General features: G+C 44.0%; 1 protein-coding gene across 1 annotated transcript in view; it reads right to left on the reverse strand.

Moving 5' to 3' along the window:
- Positions 1–20,008, reverse strand: part of DAGLA (diacylglycerol lipase alpha) — a 258,639-nt gene that overhangs the window by 125,605 nt on the left and 113,026 nt on the right. Inside the window, exons 4-6 of the mRNA XM_069223236.1 lie at positions 17,728–17,829; positions 17,501–17,639; positions 14,900–14,987 (exon numbers count right to left, since the gene is read on the reverse strand). Of these exons, the coding sequence (XP_069079337.1) occupies positions 14,900–14,987; positions 17,501–17,639; positions 17,728–17,829 (329 nt within the window). The remainder of the gene's footprint in view (positions 1–14,899; positions 14,988–17,500; positions 17,640–17,727; positions 17,830–20,008) is intronic.

A 20,008-nucleotide genomic window follows, 5' to 3' on the forward strand; every position in this document is an offset into this window, starting at 1 on the left:
CACATATTGCTACTTCTCTCAATGAAAAATTATTGGTTTGGCTGCTAGTGGAAATACAAGTCACACGTTTTCGACAGCCCAAGATGAATCTCTGCTTACAAAAACCTGCTCTGTGGAAGTTAAAAAAAAATACCCTGAGGGTAGCTCTAGAGGTAATGGATCTTTGTCTGGTGTGTACACCCTGAAACCTGCAGTAGAACCTGCATCATTAAGCCTGAAATGCTAGGACCTGAATGGTCATGAACCAGAGGAAGTCAGATGCCAAATTCAAGAAACCCCAATTAACTGGTGGCGGACTGCAAAACATTTTGTTGACCTGTTTCCGGTTGTGGAGTGTCCCCTTACAACCTTGTGGACTGCGTTCACTCAGACCAGTTCAATACAGAACAGAAGTCCAGAGTCCAGAAGCAAAAATACTTACTTGGAGGACTGCAACTTAATGACATACAGCATTGTTCTTTCAAGCTGACTGACTTCATGCTTACCCAGGGGTCTTAGAACTGGGGGAGTTCAGCTGTGGTGGGGTGTGGTTCCATTTCCAGGTGTACTACATTCCTTAGTAGAATTGCTGCAGCTTTAGAGAGGTTTTAGGAAGAACGGTGATCCAGTGATTGTAAAGAAAGTTAGCCTGGAAATTTGATCTTGTTTGTTAGATGTATTTCCAGGCTGTCTTCATTTACAAGTCTTTCAAAGTGATACTACCGCCTATCCAGAGCACAGTTGCCCAGTGTCAGAGTTTTGGCCCAATGGAGGGGAACACAGTGATTTGACCTCACTGTGATTGTTTTATAAATAAGCATAGGAAACTGCTGGCTGGGGCCTCATGTCAACAGCCATGGCATGGGAGAGGTGTGAAGGCTTCTGTTTTTTTTGTTTTTACAAATAGGCAGAGGAAACTAGATAGACTCCCAGGAATTTTCCAGGGGGCGGGGGATAAAATGCGTACAGCTCATGCATACTGAAGCAGGTAAGGTCACTTTGTCTGTTAGTGGAGAGAAGTATGAACAACTTATCTTCATGAAAGGTCTTTCTGGTGGCTACTCTAACTGCAGATTCTTCAGCCTTTTAAATTCTCCCAGGTGTTGGACTGGATCTGGAAACTTTCCCTGTAATATGTCCCACACACCAGCAGATGGTGCCATCTGACTCCAGGGAAGTTCAGTCCCACTTGTGGATGCGGTGACACACATATACAGGCATCAAGCATGTGTGCTGACATCAATTTATCTGCCCATTACGTCTGCAACCTTGGGCACAGAATGACTGACTGATTGAAATGTTGACAATGTGCAATCTCTAGCTTGGAACGTTATGACCTACCACAAATCCACACTACAGAAAGAGAGGGGGCAGGAAGGTGTTGAGGAATTGGTGATTATGTAAAATGTGCACCAGAAGGAGTATTACCAGAAGTAAGTAACTTCTAACCACATATTCCTCACCTTTTGAATTGATATGAAAGCAGTACCCTCTCAAAGGTAGTGGGTCTGGGGAGTAGATCCTACACCATAAAGTTGTGCCGGACTAAGAGGGTGAATTGACCCTGCCCTGTGGATCTCAGTCCTTACAAATAGTGCCTGGTGCAAGTATGGACAAACGCCCATGTAGCAGCTTAGCAGATGTTCCAAGACTCGAACGTCCCTAGCCACGGCCATAGTTGTAAATTTTGCCTTGGTGGAATGAGGACAAAGGCCCTGAGGAGGATTCTCTATGGCCACAGCATCTGGACAGCCTTTCCTTTCTTTACACCAGCAAATCTGAGAAAGAGTCCAACCAGTCCTGCGTAGTCCTGTCTATGTAGAAATTACGGAACTGGTTATGATGTCTGGGAAAAAGAAGGTACACAGTGGCTGAACAGACAAAGACTGCAATCCACAGACGCGGTACATGGAAATGACAGGGACAAGAAAAAAAATCTTGAAAGCCAAAAGTCTCACCGTGCAACTGTGCATGGGTTCAAACAGCACATACATCAAAAAGGTAAGGACTGAATTAAGGTCAGGGGGAATCATATGTAAAGGTCTACTCAGTTGGATCCACTCACTGTCCATGAATGGAGGTGTAGCTAGGGGAACTTCAGGTGCAGGACTCTTCCCTCCTACTGGGACAGCAAATCCTTCTTCAGAATCAGCCGAAGTGGATAGCAGATACTCAGATCAACCACGTCAGGTTATTAAACCTTCCGAGCTCAATCCGAGCAATCAAAGCGAGCAGGACCTGGATCCTCCTGGCCTTTTTCATTACTCGTGGGATTAGTAGCAGGGACAAAAAGGCAGGAAGGACAGAATCCCACTGAAAGCTGAATCTGTCTCCTAAAGAACCTGAAAAAGGGAACTCTTGGGTGCAAAATGCTGGCAATTAAGCTTTCTTAACAGTAGCAAGCAAATCTATTGAGGGTACACCCCACTGTACAAAGGAGCCCTGATCCACCTACTGCAGCAAACGTCACTCATAACTGGCAAAGTGAGGTCTGCCAAGTTCGTCCACCCTGATATGCAAGGAACCCACCAGATAACTAACCATCGGGGATATCCCATGTGGCTCAAGCCAGCATGCAGCTTCATAGCCTTTAGACAGAACAGAGTATGTGGGTGCCCACTCTGCCCTACTTGTTGCAGTACCACAGAGTGGTTGTGTTGTTCAGTAGGACCTGGACTCTTCTGCCCTTGATGAATATCAAAAAGGCCTTAAGGGTCAAATATATGTCATACAGTTCCACAAGGTTGATATTGGATATTTTGAAGCTAATCCACCGAAGACCGGAGGCCTTTATTCTCCACAGGACCTTGTCAGCCCTGAGAAGATACATTCATCATTATTGTGGATTTGAGGCAGACAGAAAAGTCTGTTGCATGTCAGGCCGGCATTTATCACCCACCTTTCAAAGTCTTGGGGTTCCATTTCTTATACTCAGTTTTGGTCCCATTGAAGGTGAAGGTTCCACTGCAGAGCCCACATGTACCACACAACATGATAGACAAGCAGTATGCATGAGGCCAAGAACAAGGCACATGCCTGAAACATCGTGATCATAGCTTGAGTATCCTGGACTCATTGCAGAGGTGTACTGCTTGAACATGGGATTTTGGCTAACTGATGGAAAACCACACGGTGGATAGCAAGTTAATTGTCGCTTTCAAGTGGTCTGCAACTGATAGAGGTCTGCACACCTTTAGAAGCCAGTCATCGATATTCTGGGACACATGTATTCCCAACCTGAGAAGATGAGCTGCGATCACTAAAATCACTTTTCTGAACACCTGAGGGAATGAAGTAAGGCCAAATGGCAGGAATGGCAGGATGGTGAACTGGAATTGTTGCAAACTCATGACAAAAAGGAGGAAACACCTGTGGGACTACAGAATTGGTACATGAAAGTTCATATCCTGCAAGTCCAAGCTCATCATCCAGTCTTTGGGATCTAAGGCCTCCAGGACCTGAGCCAAGGTCTGCATTTTGAACATGTCCTTCCTGAGGAACGCATTCTGAAGACAGAAATCTAATATTGTCTGTAAACCCTTGCCCTTTCTGGGAACCGATGTCCCTCTCTGCTTCACAGCCCCAATTTGATTGCATCTTTGGTTAGAATAGCAGCATGCTCCACTGATGGCTGTTAAACTAATAGTACATGTAGAGGGGTGGACGAAAAAGGAAGGCCATCATCAAAATTAACAATCTGAAGGACCCACAAGTCCAAAGTAACTGAATGCCAGCTGGGATAGCAAAATCAGATTCTGACCCCGACCCATGTGACTCGTGGAGGGGAAAGTACAGCAGCTTGGATGGAGCTGTTTCAAGTGAGGAAGAAGATCAGAACTGCTGCATCTGCTGATGGTCCTTCCACTGACACCACCTCACCTCTTTGGAGCCTTCAGCAAGTAGGCAAGGTCCCTCAAGTACCCTTGGAATTTCTGGTACTGTCGCTGGAACTGGGAAAGTAATTCCAAGGATCGTGCTGTGGCCTGGCTAGCGTTAAAGCCCTTCAGCACTGAATTGGCCTTTGCTCTGAAGAGCTTGGCTCCGTCAAAAGGCATATCCATCACGAAACCTAGATATCTCCAAAGATACAGGTGACACATTTAGTCTTACAATGACACTGGTGCCCATGGTGTGCCCCACACAGTCTGTGGTGGTTAGGCCAGTACTAAGATTGTTTTGGGCCTTATTCTGGCCGTTGTGCACGGTCTGAATCCTCAGTGGAGCAGACAAAATCTAACTCGCCATGTGCCAGAGCATGAGTGTCTAACGGCTCAAAAGCAAACATGTTCAAGGAACATAGGGCCAAAGTGGCAGAAGCAAAAACTTTCTTGCTTTCACCATCAATCTTCTTGGTTTCTCCATCAGGAGAAGCACTGGGAAAAGTATTATGAATCCCCATGTTCATGACGTCTGAATGATGACAGCCACTGGAGTGGGATGTTGTGTTAGGAAGGATAGGTTCACAGGATCTGGCCAGTGGTGCTGAGAAACTGGACGGCTCACAGGTGGTGCTGGATGTGGTTTAGTAGTAAAGACTTCTTCAGTAATGATCTATGATGCTATATTTTGATCAGCATGTTCGTCTTGGTTTCAACTGTGTGCAACTGTAAATCCAGGACCTTAACAGTACTATGGACAACCACAGTAAAAGACACACTTTCTTCAGTAGACGGGACCAATGGCAAATCCAAATCAGTTTCAGGTGAAGTGTCCAAACCACAAGAATCCAGGAGTCTGCAACTGGCCCATCTGGAGCTGAGGCTGGTGGTGAAGCAGGCACTCCCAGCAAACCCTGCGACAAAGTTGCTGACGCCTGGCCTGGTGTCGGCTGAGGGCCAGCCTATGGCCAACCAGGATCAGGTGGTACCAGGCAAGGGATCACTGGCAGGAGTCCATCTGGAGGCCCTGGAGGATCCCTGGGCCAGAAAGATGCACCACAGAGACCCAGAACCATCTGGACTAGTTTCAGCACTGCCTCACTAAGGGCCAGATGTAGGTAGCGTTTTGCATGGCGCAAACTGAGAAAATCGCAGTTTGCGCCATGCAAAACGCGCATTGCGATGCTCATTCACATTTTGCGAGTCGGTACCGACTTGCAAAATGTGAATGCGACTCGCAGATAGGAAGGGTTGTCCCCTTCCTAGATGCGGCTCGCACCGCAATGCTAAATTGCTTTGTGACCGCGGTCGCAAAGCAATTCGCAGTTACCACCAGTGTCACACTGGTGGTAACCCATTCACAAAAAGGAAGGGGTCCCTATGGGACCCCTTCCCCTTTGTGAATGTTGCCAGAAATGTTTTTTCAGAGCAGGCAGTGTTTCAATGGACCACTGCCTGCTCTGAAAAAATGAAACCATAATGGTTTCGTTATTTTTTTTGTATTGCAACTCGTTTTCCTTTAAGGAAAACGGGCTGCAATACAAAAAAAAAAATGCTTTATTTAAAAAGCAGTCACAGACATGGAGGTCTGCTGTCTCCAGCAGGCCACCATCCCTGTGAGTGCAGGGAATCGCTATGGGGTCGCAAAATGCGACCCACCTCATTAATTAATCAGGTGGGTCTTTGCGACCCCATAGCGATTCGCAGACGGTGTCTGAGACACCGTTCTGCATCCGATTTTGCGACTCGGAAATTGCGAGTCGCACTGACTCGCAATTTCCGATTCGCAAAATCGGACATTGCTACATCTGGCCCCTAAATGCCTTTATCTGATGTTAAGTTGATGGTGGCATGGGAAACTTAGAGCACATCAGCCCTGGTATGGGAACTGGGCCAGACATTGCCATAATCAGAGCCTATGAGAATCGACTGTGTAATTTCTCTCTGGGGTGGGAACTGCAGAAAGGGGAAAAGCACCCTTTGGTCTTATACTTTTGTTGAGGACTATCTTTCTACTTAGTCTTGGACTGACCCAAGGATGGCAATCAGGAACAGCTTAAGAGAACTGCAATGGAACCGGGCCCACTTCTTGTACTTGGAAACGTTGAGCTTGGTTTTGTGCTCCCTGATGGCCTTTGAATGTGTCGGAGATCATTGATTGCAGGCTTATGAGGCAGGAAACTAATATCACTTGTTGTGAGAGTCCATGACCAGCATCTGTTTCCTACAGGCGTAAAACAGCTTATATTCGATAGTTTTATGAGAAGGTATCCCTACACACTGTCAAGTAAATAGTTTTGCAAAATCTGTAAAAGCACCACAAAAAATGTAATAGCGCAGCAGCAAATTCAAATGAAAGGGCACCAAAAAAGAGCAACTAATATCAAAATAAGACTGGCAGCTATATGGGGCTCCATGTCATTACGTCCAGAGGCGGGGCTGAATCACCTCGGAGGCCAATAGCGCCACCGGTCAAGACAAATGAGCTACTGCAGGAAAAGGCAAAATTACCAGATCCAGTACGGTGGATAGGAGGTTTCAAAGGTGAGGTATCTGCATTTATACGTACCCATCGAAAACAAAGCTATGTAAGGCAAATATAACCAATGACTGAAAGCAAGATTCCTCTGGTATCTGTTGCTTTAACAGATAGATTAAAACTGTAGATCCCATGGCTGGTGTGGGAAGACTATACAGGAGCAGCAGATGTCAGAGGTGAATTTCTTTGCCAGGGGCTTTTTTTCAAAACTTTTTTTAATGAAGTGTTGTAAACACAGAGCTCAGAGAACACATTTAATAAGGAAAAGCAGCTCTCAGATATGTTGTTCCCTGTCTACCCACGAATGGTGCTTCTGTTGTAGTGGGGCTGTAAGCATCATGCATACCTAGCATAACTTGCATGTTTTTGGGGGGTGTCATTTCCTTGAACTCATCTCACCCTCCAAACAAGAGGCATGCCTCTCATTAACTTCAATGGCATCGTCCACCACGAATATCACCAAACAAATTGATAATTTCCATTGATTTTAATGGAATCACCACCCACAACCCCGAACTTCACCCCCTTTCAGATTGAATGGACTGTTTCTTAACCCTGAAAACTGTGCTCTTTAAGCGACAGTACTAGTTCTTTCCTTTGCGTGAGGTAGAAGTGATTTACAGGTAGCTTACACAGCACTGAAATACCAGAAATGACAACTGAAGTATCTGCTGTTTTGATTTGTAGTTCAGAGGAAACGAAACTGGCTTTTGCAGATTTCTTACTTTTTTTTTTACATTCCACAACATTATTTAATAAACCCGCCGACTCCTTTGCCACTTCTGCCTCTCGCTCTGTCCCCACCCCTTCCGACCATACAGTTTGAAGGAAGCCCTAATTGAAAACATTTTGCTCAGGGCCTGCTCAACACCCCCCAAAAATTGAAGACCTCTGCCCTAGCCAAACCGGCATTTGTGAAGCGTGATGTCCTCTGATTAATATTAATACTTTTACCCTCCAGTGAATATTCTCGATAAGAAACTTTTTTGATATTAGATATTTATTCATCTTCCATTAATATGCTAATAAACGGTCTGTGGATTGTTATCTCTTAATTAAGACATCTAGCCATTTGTGTTATGCATTTCACCCATTTGTAGTCAAACTGGTTAAGAGGTACTTTTGTCCCGACTTGTTAGCTTTCTACATTTGCCTTATACTGATATTCTTAATTATTGCGGCATTTAGCAAGTAATTTTTTTGTTTAACCTAATCAGTAAGTCCTTTATTTCTATAAATGCATGTCTGCTTGATTGACTTGTTACACATCCCATCTGACGCCTTGTTACTCAGACAAAGCTGCCAAAGGTGAGCCAGTACTATCCTTAGGAAATCTTATGATATCCAGCTCACATCAAGCTGTGGCCCACCTATTCCACAGTCAGCCATTCTGACGGTCTTCAGAGCTGCAACTTAGGAAACAGGTCAAGGAATGTAATGGATCATAAATGTTTCCTCCCATGTTCGGAATTACAATTTTGAAACTTCTCAGTTCAAGCAGCACCATTACTCTTTCAGCTCATTTTCATGTATGTCAGATATCAGTCCTTATCAACTGAAGGGATTAGAAGCATCTTCCATTGCTGTAAAAACATTCAGAAAGGCAAAGAATAGGGTTGTCCACCTCCGTGAAAGATCACTACTCCTTTCCCATTTTCCACATAGGTATTGCTCCTCAGTTAATTGTGTCCAGTCAAACCTGAAAACACACTAGAAAGAGAAGGTGGTGGCCTGGTTTCTCAGAGGGATGTGTGCAACTAGGCATTCTTGTGTTTCTCTTTCCTAAAAGCGGGAGTTTCTTCCAAAAGAAGAAAATCTCTGACATGCAAGGAGCAAACTCCCTGGGCATCAGAACTATTGTTTATTTTCACTTCCAATTATGTCCATATCACCCTAAATAGGAGAGGGCTATCACCACTACGATCTGGCAACCATGTGGAAGATGCACTGCCATGTTCCATTGAGGGAAGCAGTTAAAACGCCACAGCCAGAAAACCAGTAGTTCCACCCACTTCTAAATGGAGCACATGGGTGTCACAAGGGTGGCAGACAGGTCCTTTGCTGTTTTGGGGGAATTTCCCACATTTGCCAACCTTTCAATGATCTCAGATTGGTCTGGTTGAATTGAGAGACGAGCCAGAGCAACTGTAAAGTTTAAGGTGCTTATAAACGTTATATTGTATAGAACTCATGGCTGTCAAGCATGTATCTTGTAAAGGAACATATTATGTCATTTTATAGCCAATGAAATTGCCTTGGCTACAATTGCTTGAGCAAACATCCCCAAAGGTGGAGAAGTCCCTTAATGAAGGCAGCATCCCAAATAGCAAGAGACACCTTGAAAGCTCATTTCACTGGTGTGCTTAGAATGGACGGATCGTTTTAGTGGAGGAACCTATTGAAATGTTCTGAAAGATGAAACAAACACCTTTAAGTTCCTAAAAGCACCAGTCACAGATAAATGACTACGACCTACACAAGTCCATTGAATGGTTAAACTCAATAGGTGAGACATGAAGGACGTTCGGGCTGGACTATTCCCGTGGGGAACAGGGTCAAGACTGATTTGTATATGGCTGGGTCTAAACTGGGGTGGCGTGGCGAGCAAACTAATAATGGATTAAACCCAGATCTGTAACTGGGGGTGTGTTTGAAAGGTTTCAACACTCCGTCCATCATTTTATTTTGTTTTGTGATGTTGCTTTATGCGCCCTAAGTGGCAGGGGTATGCCCAGACGTGGGTCCCTTGCTTGCTGCGCCACTGGATTCAAGCTAGCCTGGCTGATGAAGGGTGATACCCTGAAACCGGTCCCAGGATGCTTGTTTCCTGTCCAGGAAGGACCTGGCATAGCAGTTCAGGCTGGACTGTTCCCATGGGGAACAGGGTCAAGACTGATTTGCATATGGCTGGGTCTAAACTGGGGTGACGTGGCGCGCAAAATAACAATGGATTAAACCCAGATCTGTGACTGGGGGTGAGTGTTTGAAAAGTTTCAACACTCCGTCCATCATTTTATTTTGTTTTGTGATGTTGCGTTGTTGTGCCATGAAGGAACACACATTGTCTAAGCAACAAAACCTTTGTGACAAACATGCCAATTAGCGAGCGTGCAACCACTTGCTCTTATAGTGGATCTCTATCATTATATATAACTGATATTTTCATATCAGGCACCAGATCCTAAACTCAACAATCGAGAACAAGGTTAAAAAATAACCATTGCTTGGCTGAAAGAAAAGGTCCAAACGATTTGGAGGTTGGAAAGTGTCTCTCATTGTCAGAGTACTGCGATAATAAATATCAGAATATGGCAAGTCACAACGAAGCAATTCGGAAGAGTCTTTATGGACATCTGTTCTGACACTAGGTGAGTGTCCATCAGGGGATTTGTATGAAAAAGGAAAAATATAAAAGAATCAAAATGTGCCATGTACAAAATTCACTGGACACTCATTCCAGAATACTTGAACATCATATCTACTCACTAATATAAAGAACGCAGATGTCAAGTGTTGGACTTGGCCCTCTCTGCACAGTCACCCCCCAAACATTTTGCCTTCACTCTTCCTGTTTTTGGTGAAACTCGTTTTGTTGGCATTAAGACACTGTGCACTTTACCACTTCAAACCAGCTCTAAAGTGTTTGTGCTCTGACCCTATTCATGGTTAAATTGGCTTATACCCAATTAGCACATTTAATGTACTTATTAGTACCTAGTTAAATGGTAGTACAAAAACCCAGGGCTTGTAAATTATATGCTACAAGTGGGCCTGCAGCACTCATTATGACACTCACTTAAGCAGCCCATTAACTATGTCTCAGGCCTGCCACACAGCCTGTGGGTGCAGTTTTAAACTGCCATTTCAACCTAGCAAAATAAACCTTTTATCAGCCCAAACTTTTCTTTTTAATACATATGTCCCCTCAAGGATAGGCCCTTAAGCAGCCTATAGGACAGGGAGCAGTGCATTTAAAACGTTGAACAGGTCAATTTGAGTTAAACATGTCCTTGTATTGAAACACTCTCACATTTCTTTTTCACTATTGCATGGCCTACCTCTCCCATAGGATAACATTGGGTTACCCTATTACATTCAATAAGTGCTAACTTTTGTTTGGTAACATGTAGGAATTTTTTATGCTTGGCTTCTCAGGAGTTGTAATTCAAAACCCTCTTTAACAGTAAAGTCGGATTTTAAGTCGCATTTCTGCTAACCATGTGGTGTCTGCAGCCTGTTTCTAGTGTCACTTGACTAGGAGCAATTGGCCTTTGTGTATTCCTCACAGAGAGTATCACAGTACACAGTCTTGGTGTTGGCAGGAAGGCCCATTCTGACTTGATGAGAGGAGGAGATCTGTCACCTGTAACATCTGTCCTTTAAAGACAGTGCTTCAGCTCACACACAAAGGACTTTACACTAGCCTACTGTGTCTATAGAGAGACTGGGAGTAGGTCAGGGAAGCCGGAGATTCCAGGACACTTCTGAACAGAGAAGATTCCAGAGGTTTCTTACACTTCAAAGTGGGCTCCAGGTATAAAAAGGGGCCTCTCAGACCCACTCTTGAGTACACTCCGGGATCTGTGGACTCTATAGTATAAAGACTGCCCTGCTGCCAGAAGACTACCTGGTCTTGCGCGACCAGATTATCGCGAGTGTCGCTTTGTGCCTTTAGGTGCTGTTCTTACCTTAAATTTTTGAAATTTAATATCTCTTGTTTGGGTGCCAAATAATGTATTAAATGTTACTCTATTTGTTTAGGTGGTGTAGGATTTTTATTGTGTTGTTTTTTCACTTTATTACTGTTTAAGTGGTGCATGAATACTTCACACATTGCCTCTAAGTTAAGCCTGACTGCTTTTGTGCAAAGGTACCAGAGTTTTAAGTACAAGGTAATTTAGTGACTTTTGTGGTTCACCCTGGCAAGGGTTGCAGCTGTTGTTTGAGTACAGTTTCACCCCCCTCAACCAACAACTCAATTTCTCACACCAAGGTGCAAACAGTAAGAAAGGAAGGGAATGTCATCTTCACTTTCCTGAGGGCTTAAATAATTATAGATAACATCAAACCATTTAAGGCAAGCCCGTGCAATTTCTCCAGGTAATAAAGTGATTTCCCCTCTATTTTTGGCACTGGCACTAGCCAAGACCTTTTGAATTTACTAAAGGTATGTATATCATATACTTACTCATGGGGGTTCCAGCCAGCTCTGTTTATCTGCTGGTCAGTTGTATCATTTACATTTTTCTCATTTTCTCAGTCTTTACAGGATACACAGGGAGCAATAGGTCATCCCACTTCAGCAATTGGCTAACTACATATGGAACGGTATGCTGCTCTCTCACAAACAGATCATCCACAAGTGGATTCCTACAACCAGTGACTGTTAAGGCGAAGTGCAAGGTCAAAAATATTTTTGCTTTGACCAATGTTTATTTATTATATTGGTGAAGGCCCAGTAGCTCCTCAGAAACAAAGTTTTACAAAAATCATAGCAAAACAAAACAAGCATTGACACAGCCCAAAGGTTGGCAGTCAATTCCACACTGGCATGTTTGCTAGTATCTTAACCCTAGCACACTAATGTGGCTTTCGAACGTATGCAGAAGAGGCTCATCCATTATGGGACACTGAAATATTTAGAGTTCTGTTCCCAGGTGAAGAAGACTGTTACTGGGTGTCCAAATGTTGAAAGAAAGTGGTCTGACGCTTCCTTATGAAGAGCTCACTTTTAGAGAGGATGCCCCAGCTTGCTCAACCTATCCACCTGAGTCTTTGTACCTCTGCATGATATGTGGAAGTCAAACAAAACCATGCCTAGTGTCCCTTGACACATCTCAATGGTCAGACTGCACAGGATCAAATCCCACCCTATCAGCTTACATAACATATGACCATAGTGCTGCCTGTGATGTTTAGGACCCTTTTCCACAAACCATCAGGAGAAAAGCCATCAGCATAACTAAGATGCCTTCCTACACGCAGACACGGAGTGTGGTTTCAGAAAAACACCTAAATGTCACTGGTAGGACAAAGTGACTGAAGACTGGATTTCTCTGAACACCAAAAAAGGACAAAGGCCCTCACTCTGAGATCCACTGCTATGCCACCAGAAGCAGACCTCTCCCATAAGAACCCATGACTGCAGAAGCACTGGAACAGAGGAGATCTCTGTTCTAACGTAATGCTGTGACTGCCTCTTGCTTTCGGATGCATGCACCTGAAAGTCCATAAATCTAATCATCACAGATGAGGTTAATTTTGCTTGGCTGGTTCTTAGCCTCAACTGAATCGTGAAGATGTTCCGAATCCCAGGTTGTATAAGATACCCGGTTTGAAGATGACTGAATAGCTCAGTCATCCAAGTGTAGTTAGAAATATATTGCATTCAAAGACAGATGGCATTTTCATGGTAAAAATGTAGGATGCAAAACTGAAACCAAAATCTGGCAAGACTAGGGTGCAAACCTAATACCCGCATCCACAAAGTGAGCATGACTCACATTAGATAACTACTATGGGTGAATAACATGGACATAGGAGTGGGCTCTATTCACTAGTCCCTAGCCAGTATTTTATGGTGTTTCTGTGTTTCTTATTGTTGTTTGGTGCTTTTGTGCATTATTAAATGGACTGTACTGTTTTGTCTCTGAATTTTGTTCTGACAAATGCACCGTCAGCGTGGCTTTGGCCGTTCTGTACTGTGCTACAAATATTAAAATTAAACTAAAATTAAGTCAGTCAAGTCTGGTTGAGATTTTATTTATGGCTGTGCGCCATCATCTCTGTACAAAACCACATTATTTGCTACTGGATAAAAAGAAACACTGGATGATTGTGCAAGCTTCACATGAAATAGAGTAAAAGTAAATATTTACACATATTTCAGTCTCAATAAAGCTCATCAGGGAAGTATAACTTTGTTCAGGTAAGAGTAAGGCACTTAGTGGAAGTCACCATACATCAACCAGAGAGAAATAGTTTGAAACTAATGGAACACGTTTCAGTTTGAATGTTCTCCGCCTAAAATATCCATTGTTATAATTTTGCATAATGTTTGTGTCACTCCAAGCTTCTAAGAAGTTTGATCTCCCTTATACTAAGTGCCTTGCTGTGATGAGACTGTAAAGTCTTCAACTCTAAGTAATGCGAGATAGACAGCTCAGGAGGTCTGAAGCAGAAGAGGTCTTGTTGAACCAAAGAAAAAGACAGCAAATCTATTCCCATCACTATGTGCGTTCTCTGAAGCTTTGATTTCCTCAGTGGAAGTCAACAAACAGTAGATGAAAGACAATGCGTGACCGAAGAGGAGACAACTTGTCTAGTATAAGATGTGTGGAGGGAATGGTTTAAGGTGTACATACCTTTGGGCTTCCTTACATGTTTCACAGCTACGACAGGAGGTCCTAGTTATTTTACCCCAGCATGGAGTGATAGGACTGGGAGTTGAGGAGGTATGACTTGAGTAAATGACCGATTTTAAACTATTTTGCCACCACACCAACAAGGAAGTTCACAGTGGAGTGCACCTGCCTGCTCTCAAAAACCAGTAAAGCTTTATTTCTGAAGTTTTCACTGTCATTGATGGCACCTTAAGCACCATGTTGGGCTATGACTTGCTTGCATACATTCACATTCTGTGTGCGGACTCATTTCTAGGTTCCTATTTGCATCTGAAAGATTGTCAAATTGCGGAAACTCTAACAAACATCTTTGAAACTGAACTGAAGCATTAAAGGTGTAAGATTGATGGCTCTTTATGAATAGGTGGTCGAAATAAATGCCCTACAATTCCTGTGTTGACCTGTTAACTCATTTGCCAAAGAAACCATTGGTGTAATTTGGATACTGTGTCAACTGTTTTTCAAAAATTACTCAAAAGATTAAAATATCCCCAAGACTCTCTACCCTTCCTCCTCTACACAACAAATAATGGCACTTAGGTCCAAATTTTAGACGTTCTTGTGGGAGTGGTACTTGGAATCTGAAGTTCAGTAGCCTTGAATGGAGAGGATCTTGCTACTGTTCCCTGTCTTACTCTCCCAAGTTATACACAATCCCTATACTACGATGTCTCTTGAAAGAGTGAAGTCCCAGAAACAACAGTATCAGAACAACTTTCAAAGAGAGAAGAACACAACTAGTGAGTGACACTGAACGGAAATCTCCCAGCGGAGAACATGGGGAAAAACCTTAACTTCATGCCACTAATCCATTTACATTCGTCTGGCTCTATTTCTCAGTATCAAATATCACGTTTTTACAAAAAAGGGTAAGAAAAGAAAAAGAAAAAGTGTTTGGTGTAACCTGCCTCACTGTTAAAATGGATTTCTTTCAATTTGTGGACCATGGCCATTTAGAAAACGTGGACAATGGATTCCCAATGCTGATGTCACGTTTCTATCTTACCCAAAGAAATCATCTAAATTGGTGTTAGGTGACTGGAACCACAAAACATGGAGAAGAAGAAATGTCAAGAGCCAGAACCGCCGTTGCCACTTACCGACTGAGAATCCTTGGTGCGAGTGCAACATAGGAACACCTTGAGCCTGCGAGTCCAGCTGCTGGCCTGGCCTTCCTCTAGGCGGTGCCTGTACAGGAGAACACCAGGAGAGTGAGAAAATGACAGAAGCACCTACAGGAGAAGATCAGGAGTCAGAGAACACGAAAGAGGGGGTAGACTGGTGAAGAAAAAGACAAACAGAAGCCACTGGGAAAACAAATAGAGGGCTGTTACACCTGGCATCCTTGGTGTGGTTTCCCCAGTTTTTTTGCCTCTACCGCCGGTATTTCGCTTTTGCTGGTTTTGGTACTCTGGGCACGTTACCACTGCTGATCAGTGTTAAAGTGCAAGTGCTTCCTGTGTAAATTGTGATTATGATTGGTTATCAATGATTGGCATATTTGATTTATTGGTAAGTCCTAGAAAAATGCACTGTGTGTGCCCAGGGCTGGTAAATCAAATGCTACTAATGGGTCTGCAGCACTGACTGTGCCAGCCACAACCTGGCTCAGTCCTGCCACTGCAATGTCTGTGAGTGCTATTTTAAACTGCCATGTCGACCTGGCAAGTGCATACACTTGCCAGGCCCCAAACCTTTCCTTTTAGTACATGTAAGGCACCCCTAAGGTAGGCCCAAGGTTGCCCCAGGGGTGGGGTGCAGTGTAGGTAAAAGGTAGGACATGTATTGGTGTGTTTTACATGCCCTAATAGTGAATACTGCTAAACTCGTGTCTCACTATTGCAAGGCCTATCTCTCCCATAGATGATCACTGAAACTGCCTTTGTAACATCTTACAAGAGTAGCTTTCAGTTGGGAAGGGATAGAGATTTGGAATTTGGGTTCCATGAAATCAGAATTCAAAGATACTCCTTTTAGTGAAGGTAATTTTTAAAATGGGTATTTGAAAATGCCACTTTTAGAAAGTGGGTATTTTATTGCTTTGCCATTCTGTGTCTCTGCCTGTGGAATCAACGTCTGGTTTAGACTGACAGGGGCTGGTCGTGCATACACTTTAGACAGTCACACAAAGGGAGCTGAGGTGTGCTCTGCATATCCTGAAGGCCCATCAACCATCTGATGCGGCTTCTTGAGCTGGAGCGGTGGGAGGAGTTGTCACTGACACCTGGCTAAGGCTGTGCCTGCCCTCTCACAATGCTGTCTCCACCGCCTGGAGTGTGTCTGGAGCCAGGCTAGGGCAAGTCTTGTGAACAACAAATACTTTCCATTGAAGTATGCCTATTTAAAATGCCAAAAGGGTATAAGTATTGGACCTAAAACCCCAGACCGGTAGAACACTTTTGGATCAAGAGGAGACTCTGCCAAAGAGAAGAGCTGAAGAGCTGTAATGAGGAATATTGGCCCTTTGTTGTGTGTCGCTTTGTTGGGTTGGCCTGCAGTTGCTGCTTCTGCTTTGGAGAGGACAAGGACTGGACTTTGCTGTGTATCCTGCTTGTGAAGGTTCTCTAAGGACTTGTGTGTGCTTGCCTCCTGTTGAAAGTCACAGGGCCAGCACGCCTGAGCTCCACTGCTGAGAGTTCTGACCTGCTAACTGGTGCCCATTCCAGTTCTGGGCCCTTGGTGATTGTCCCTGCTGCAAAAAGTCTACAAAACCGATGCATTGCTCCTACAGCGCCTGTGTTTCCCATGAAACACCGCCGTGTGGGAGAAGTTTCCATGCATCAACATTGTGTGGTGGAAGAAGTTGACAGCGCCTGTGCGCGGCACAAAGAACTGCTGCCGCCCGAGTCCAGTAACCTGTGTCTCTGATGCCTAAGACCCCCCACACTGAATCCAACACAGGCCCTGCTGAGGAAATTGACGCAGCGCCTGTTTGCCGCCGCTGCATCGACCTTCAGTACGTCCAGATTTCCACGCATCACACCTGTGCGCCCAAATTTCCAACGCAGCACCCCTTAAAGGAACCTCTTCGGAACTCAACACCTAGCTTCCCCTTACAGTCCAGGTTTGACGCAACACTTCTCCTGTGTGCAGCAGAACTGAACCATTTCCTCCTTGTGGACACAGGAACCAACGCATCCCTGTGCTTTTCTTCCATTGCAGCTGTTTCTGCCTTGGATCTGCCGCACTCAAAAGTACTGTGTGTAACATCCCTGCATCCATAGAGTTCTATGGACAGAGTTGCTTAAACCTTTAAAGAGTCTTATTTTTCTGTATGCTGGATTTTTGTTGTTCTGGTCTCGGTTATTTTAGAGAAAGATTGTTTATTTTCTAAACTGGTATGGTGCCCATTTGTAGTTTTTTCACTGTATTACCCTGTGTGCTATGTACAACTGCTTTACACATTGCTTCTGAGATAACCCTGACTGCTCGTGCCAAGCTACCCGGGGGTGAGGAGGGGTTATCTTAGTTGTGTATTCCCCTTACCCTGGCTAGAAGGAATGGTCCCTACTTGGACAGGGTGCAACCAGCTGCCAACTAGAGATGCCCCATTTCTAACAAGGGCCAACAGAGGGAACAGTGGGATAGAATGAGAAAGAGGGTTGAGGCTCCTTGAGAAACTGAGAGAGTAGTAAGAGTCTGGGAAACAGAAAAGGGGCAGTAAAGAAAAGAGGACACCATGCCCCATACACATCGCTCACCGGAGGTTGTATGTTCGCAGGTTCCGCTGCCTCCTCTTCGTGGCCCTCAGTTTGACGAAGGTCCGTCCAGTCGGGTCAAAGACACACAGCACAGTGATACAGACACTCAGGATAACAACCCAGTTGCAGACAACCATCCCTGTATGTGGAGGAAGCAGGAAGACTGGGGTCAGGCACACTCATCTTCATGTACCCCTGCATCCTGAAGGAAAGCAACAGGCACCTACCTAAGGTAACATTCTTGGCAGTGATGTCGTTGCAAGATGTGTAATACTGAGCGAGCCACACAATACCCACGATGGCGTAAATGAACTCAATCACGAGGATAGCTGAAATATGAGAATGAACACTGCCATCAGAAGTACTGTACAATTAATAGCTCTACACCATCAACAGCACTGCACAATCACGCACTGCACCACTGTCCTCACTGTGACACTATACGATTACAATAACTGCCCCCACACTGCACCAACAGCATTACTGCGTCACACTGTTCTATTCCAGTAACTGCCCCATACTGCATCATCTACATCACTGCACACCACTGCACAATCCCAACAACTTTCACACATTGCACCACTGATATCTCTGCATTATACTGCACCCATCACTGTGCCACGGTTCAGTTTTGGCATCACTATATGACACTACACCATCAAGGTCAGGCAGTCATACTACACCATTAGCATAACTGAAGTTACGGAAATTCACCCCAGCACACAGAGAAGACTTTCTCAAGGGAACTAGAAGCTTTACATATCACTTATCTGAACATAAAGACCAGGCTTATCTCCATGAGTTCAGTATATGAACAACTGACAGATTAAATAGTAGTTGTGTGTGCAGACTGCAACACAGTGGACCACAAAGACCAACAGAGTGTAAAAGAAGAAACAAATGAATAAAATGATTTATATAGCGTGACACAGCTACCCAATGAGCATCCTGACGCTGGGAGAGGAGGAAGAGAGGGAAAATGCCATGTCACCATTCCCAATTTCCAGTCAGCTCAAACACCTAGTGCAGTACCATTCCTTAGCACTACATTCATGATCAGCACCATACTACACCGTGAAACTTCTATCTCTAAAGACTTTAAACAATACTCAACAGTCAGTCTTCGAGTCTTCTCAGTTCCATAAAATAAACACCACTGAATCCGGGTGTTTGAAGATTTATTGGTAACAGTTATGAAATTGCAGACTGCGATTGCTAGCACGTTAAAACAAGCATCGACAAAGCCAATCGACCCGGCTTTCGATCTGAGTTATGAGTAAAACATAAAACACCCTTTGTTTCCTATTCTTCCACTGCGAATACTACTGCATAGAGGCTAGAAAGGCTGGAGTACACTTATGTGTTGTTAAGCGATAGAATGTATGAGATACTGGCAGGCAAGACTCAGTTATGGATCTGTGAAGATCTGTCATGCATGGATGCTTGAGCCCCAGGACAGTCCTGACTGTTTAGTTCAACTGGGGTGTTCAAGTCTCCATTGATCGGCTTCAGGAAACATATATTTCAAAGCACCTTCGCCATCATGTGGCTGTAGTGCCATTCTGTGCACATGCAGGTGTGGACAACATGAAGCCATGTTGTGCTTGTCATGGTGGCAGTAGTTGTGTCTGTTGTGTAGTGTGAGCGTTGAGTGCTGCATGGGTCCATGACAGCGATGAAGTCACACCTGTGCTATCTTGGCTGCATGTATTATGTTTCTGGCTGTGCGAAAATGAGGGCCTGGTGCCATACAGACACAGTGAATCCAAAGCCAGGCGAGTTACTACACAGATACAGTGTGTCCAGCCCTCGACAGTCCGCCCCTCTTGGGTACGATACCATACAATTATAGGATATATAAGAACTATATTTGTAGTTTGTATTTTGTGGTCAAACGACCCCCACACAAAAATGCCCTAATATAGATTATTCCCATGAGTATGCCACGGCCAGGTCTCCCATCTCTTATTGCCCTGAGGCATAAGAGGTGAAGGCATTATTTCTATGCTACCTCTGATTTTGGACTCAAAAGGTACCCAGATCACAAAAGCGGGCATCTGCTGCTAAATGTAGTTATACATTTCATAATGAAAATATGAAAAGTCGGTGCTTTTGTAATTTTGCAAACGTTTTCAAGACCATTTTTTCTCCTTTTCACTTCTTTAGTAAACGGTGCAACACTTTTACTTCTTTACTGGCAAATTGTCTCATAAACGTATATTAAAAATTAACACCTGTTATTCCCTGTGTTCGTATATGTGCACATGTGATATATAGAGCAAAATTAAAAAAGAATGTTATGAGTTGAAATTTGTCTGTATGAGCTTTGGATATTACATCAGCCAATTCCACCTTATGCCATAAATAATTTGTAAAACTTTATTATGGCATTTATACATCTTGTCTGCAACTTTCCATTCTTTAGAGTGAGGACATGTCTAAGCCTTCTGCAATGTTCCCTTTTCCCTGACGTGTTAATCCGTCTAGCCTACCTCAGAGGGTCGTTTG

This window comes from Pleurodeles waltl, chromosome 3_1 (assembly GCF_031143425.1).
Source record: "Pleurodeles waltl isolate 20211129_DDA chromosome 3_1, aPleWal1.hap1.20221129, whole genome shotgun sequence".
Classification (NCBI taxonomy): Eukaryota; Metazoa; Chordata; class Amphibia; order Caudata; family Salamandridae; genus Pleurodeles; species Pleurodeles waltl.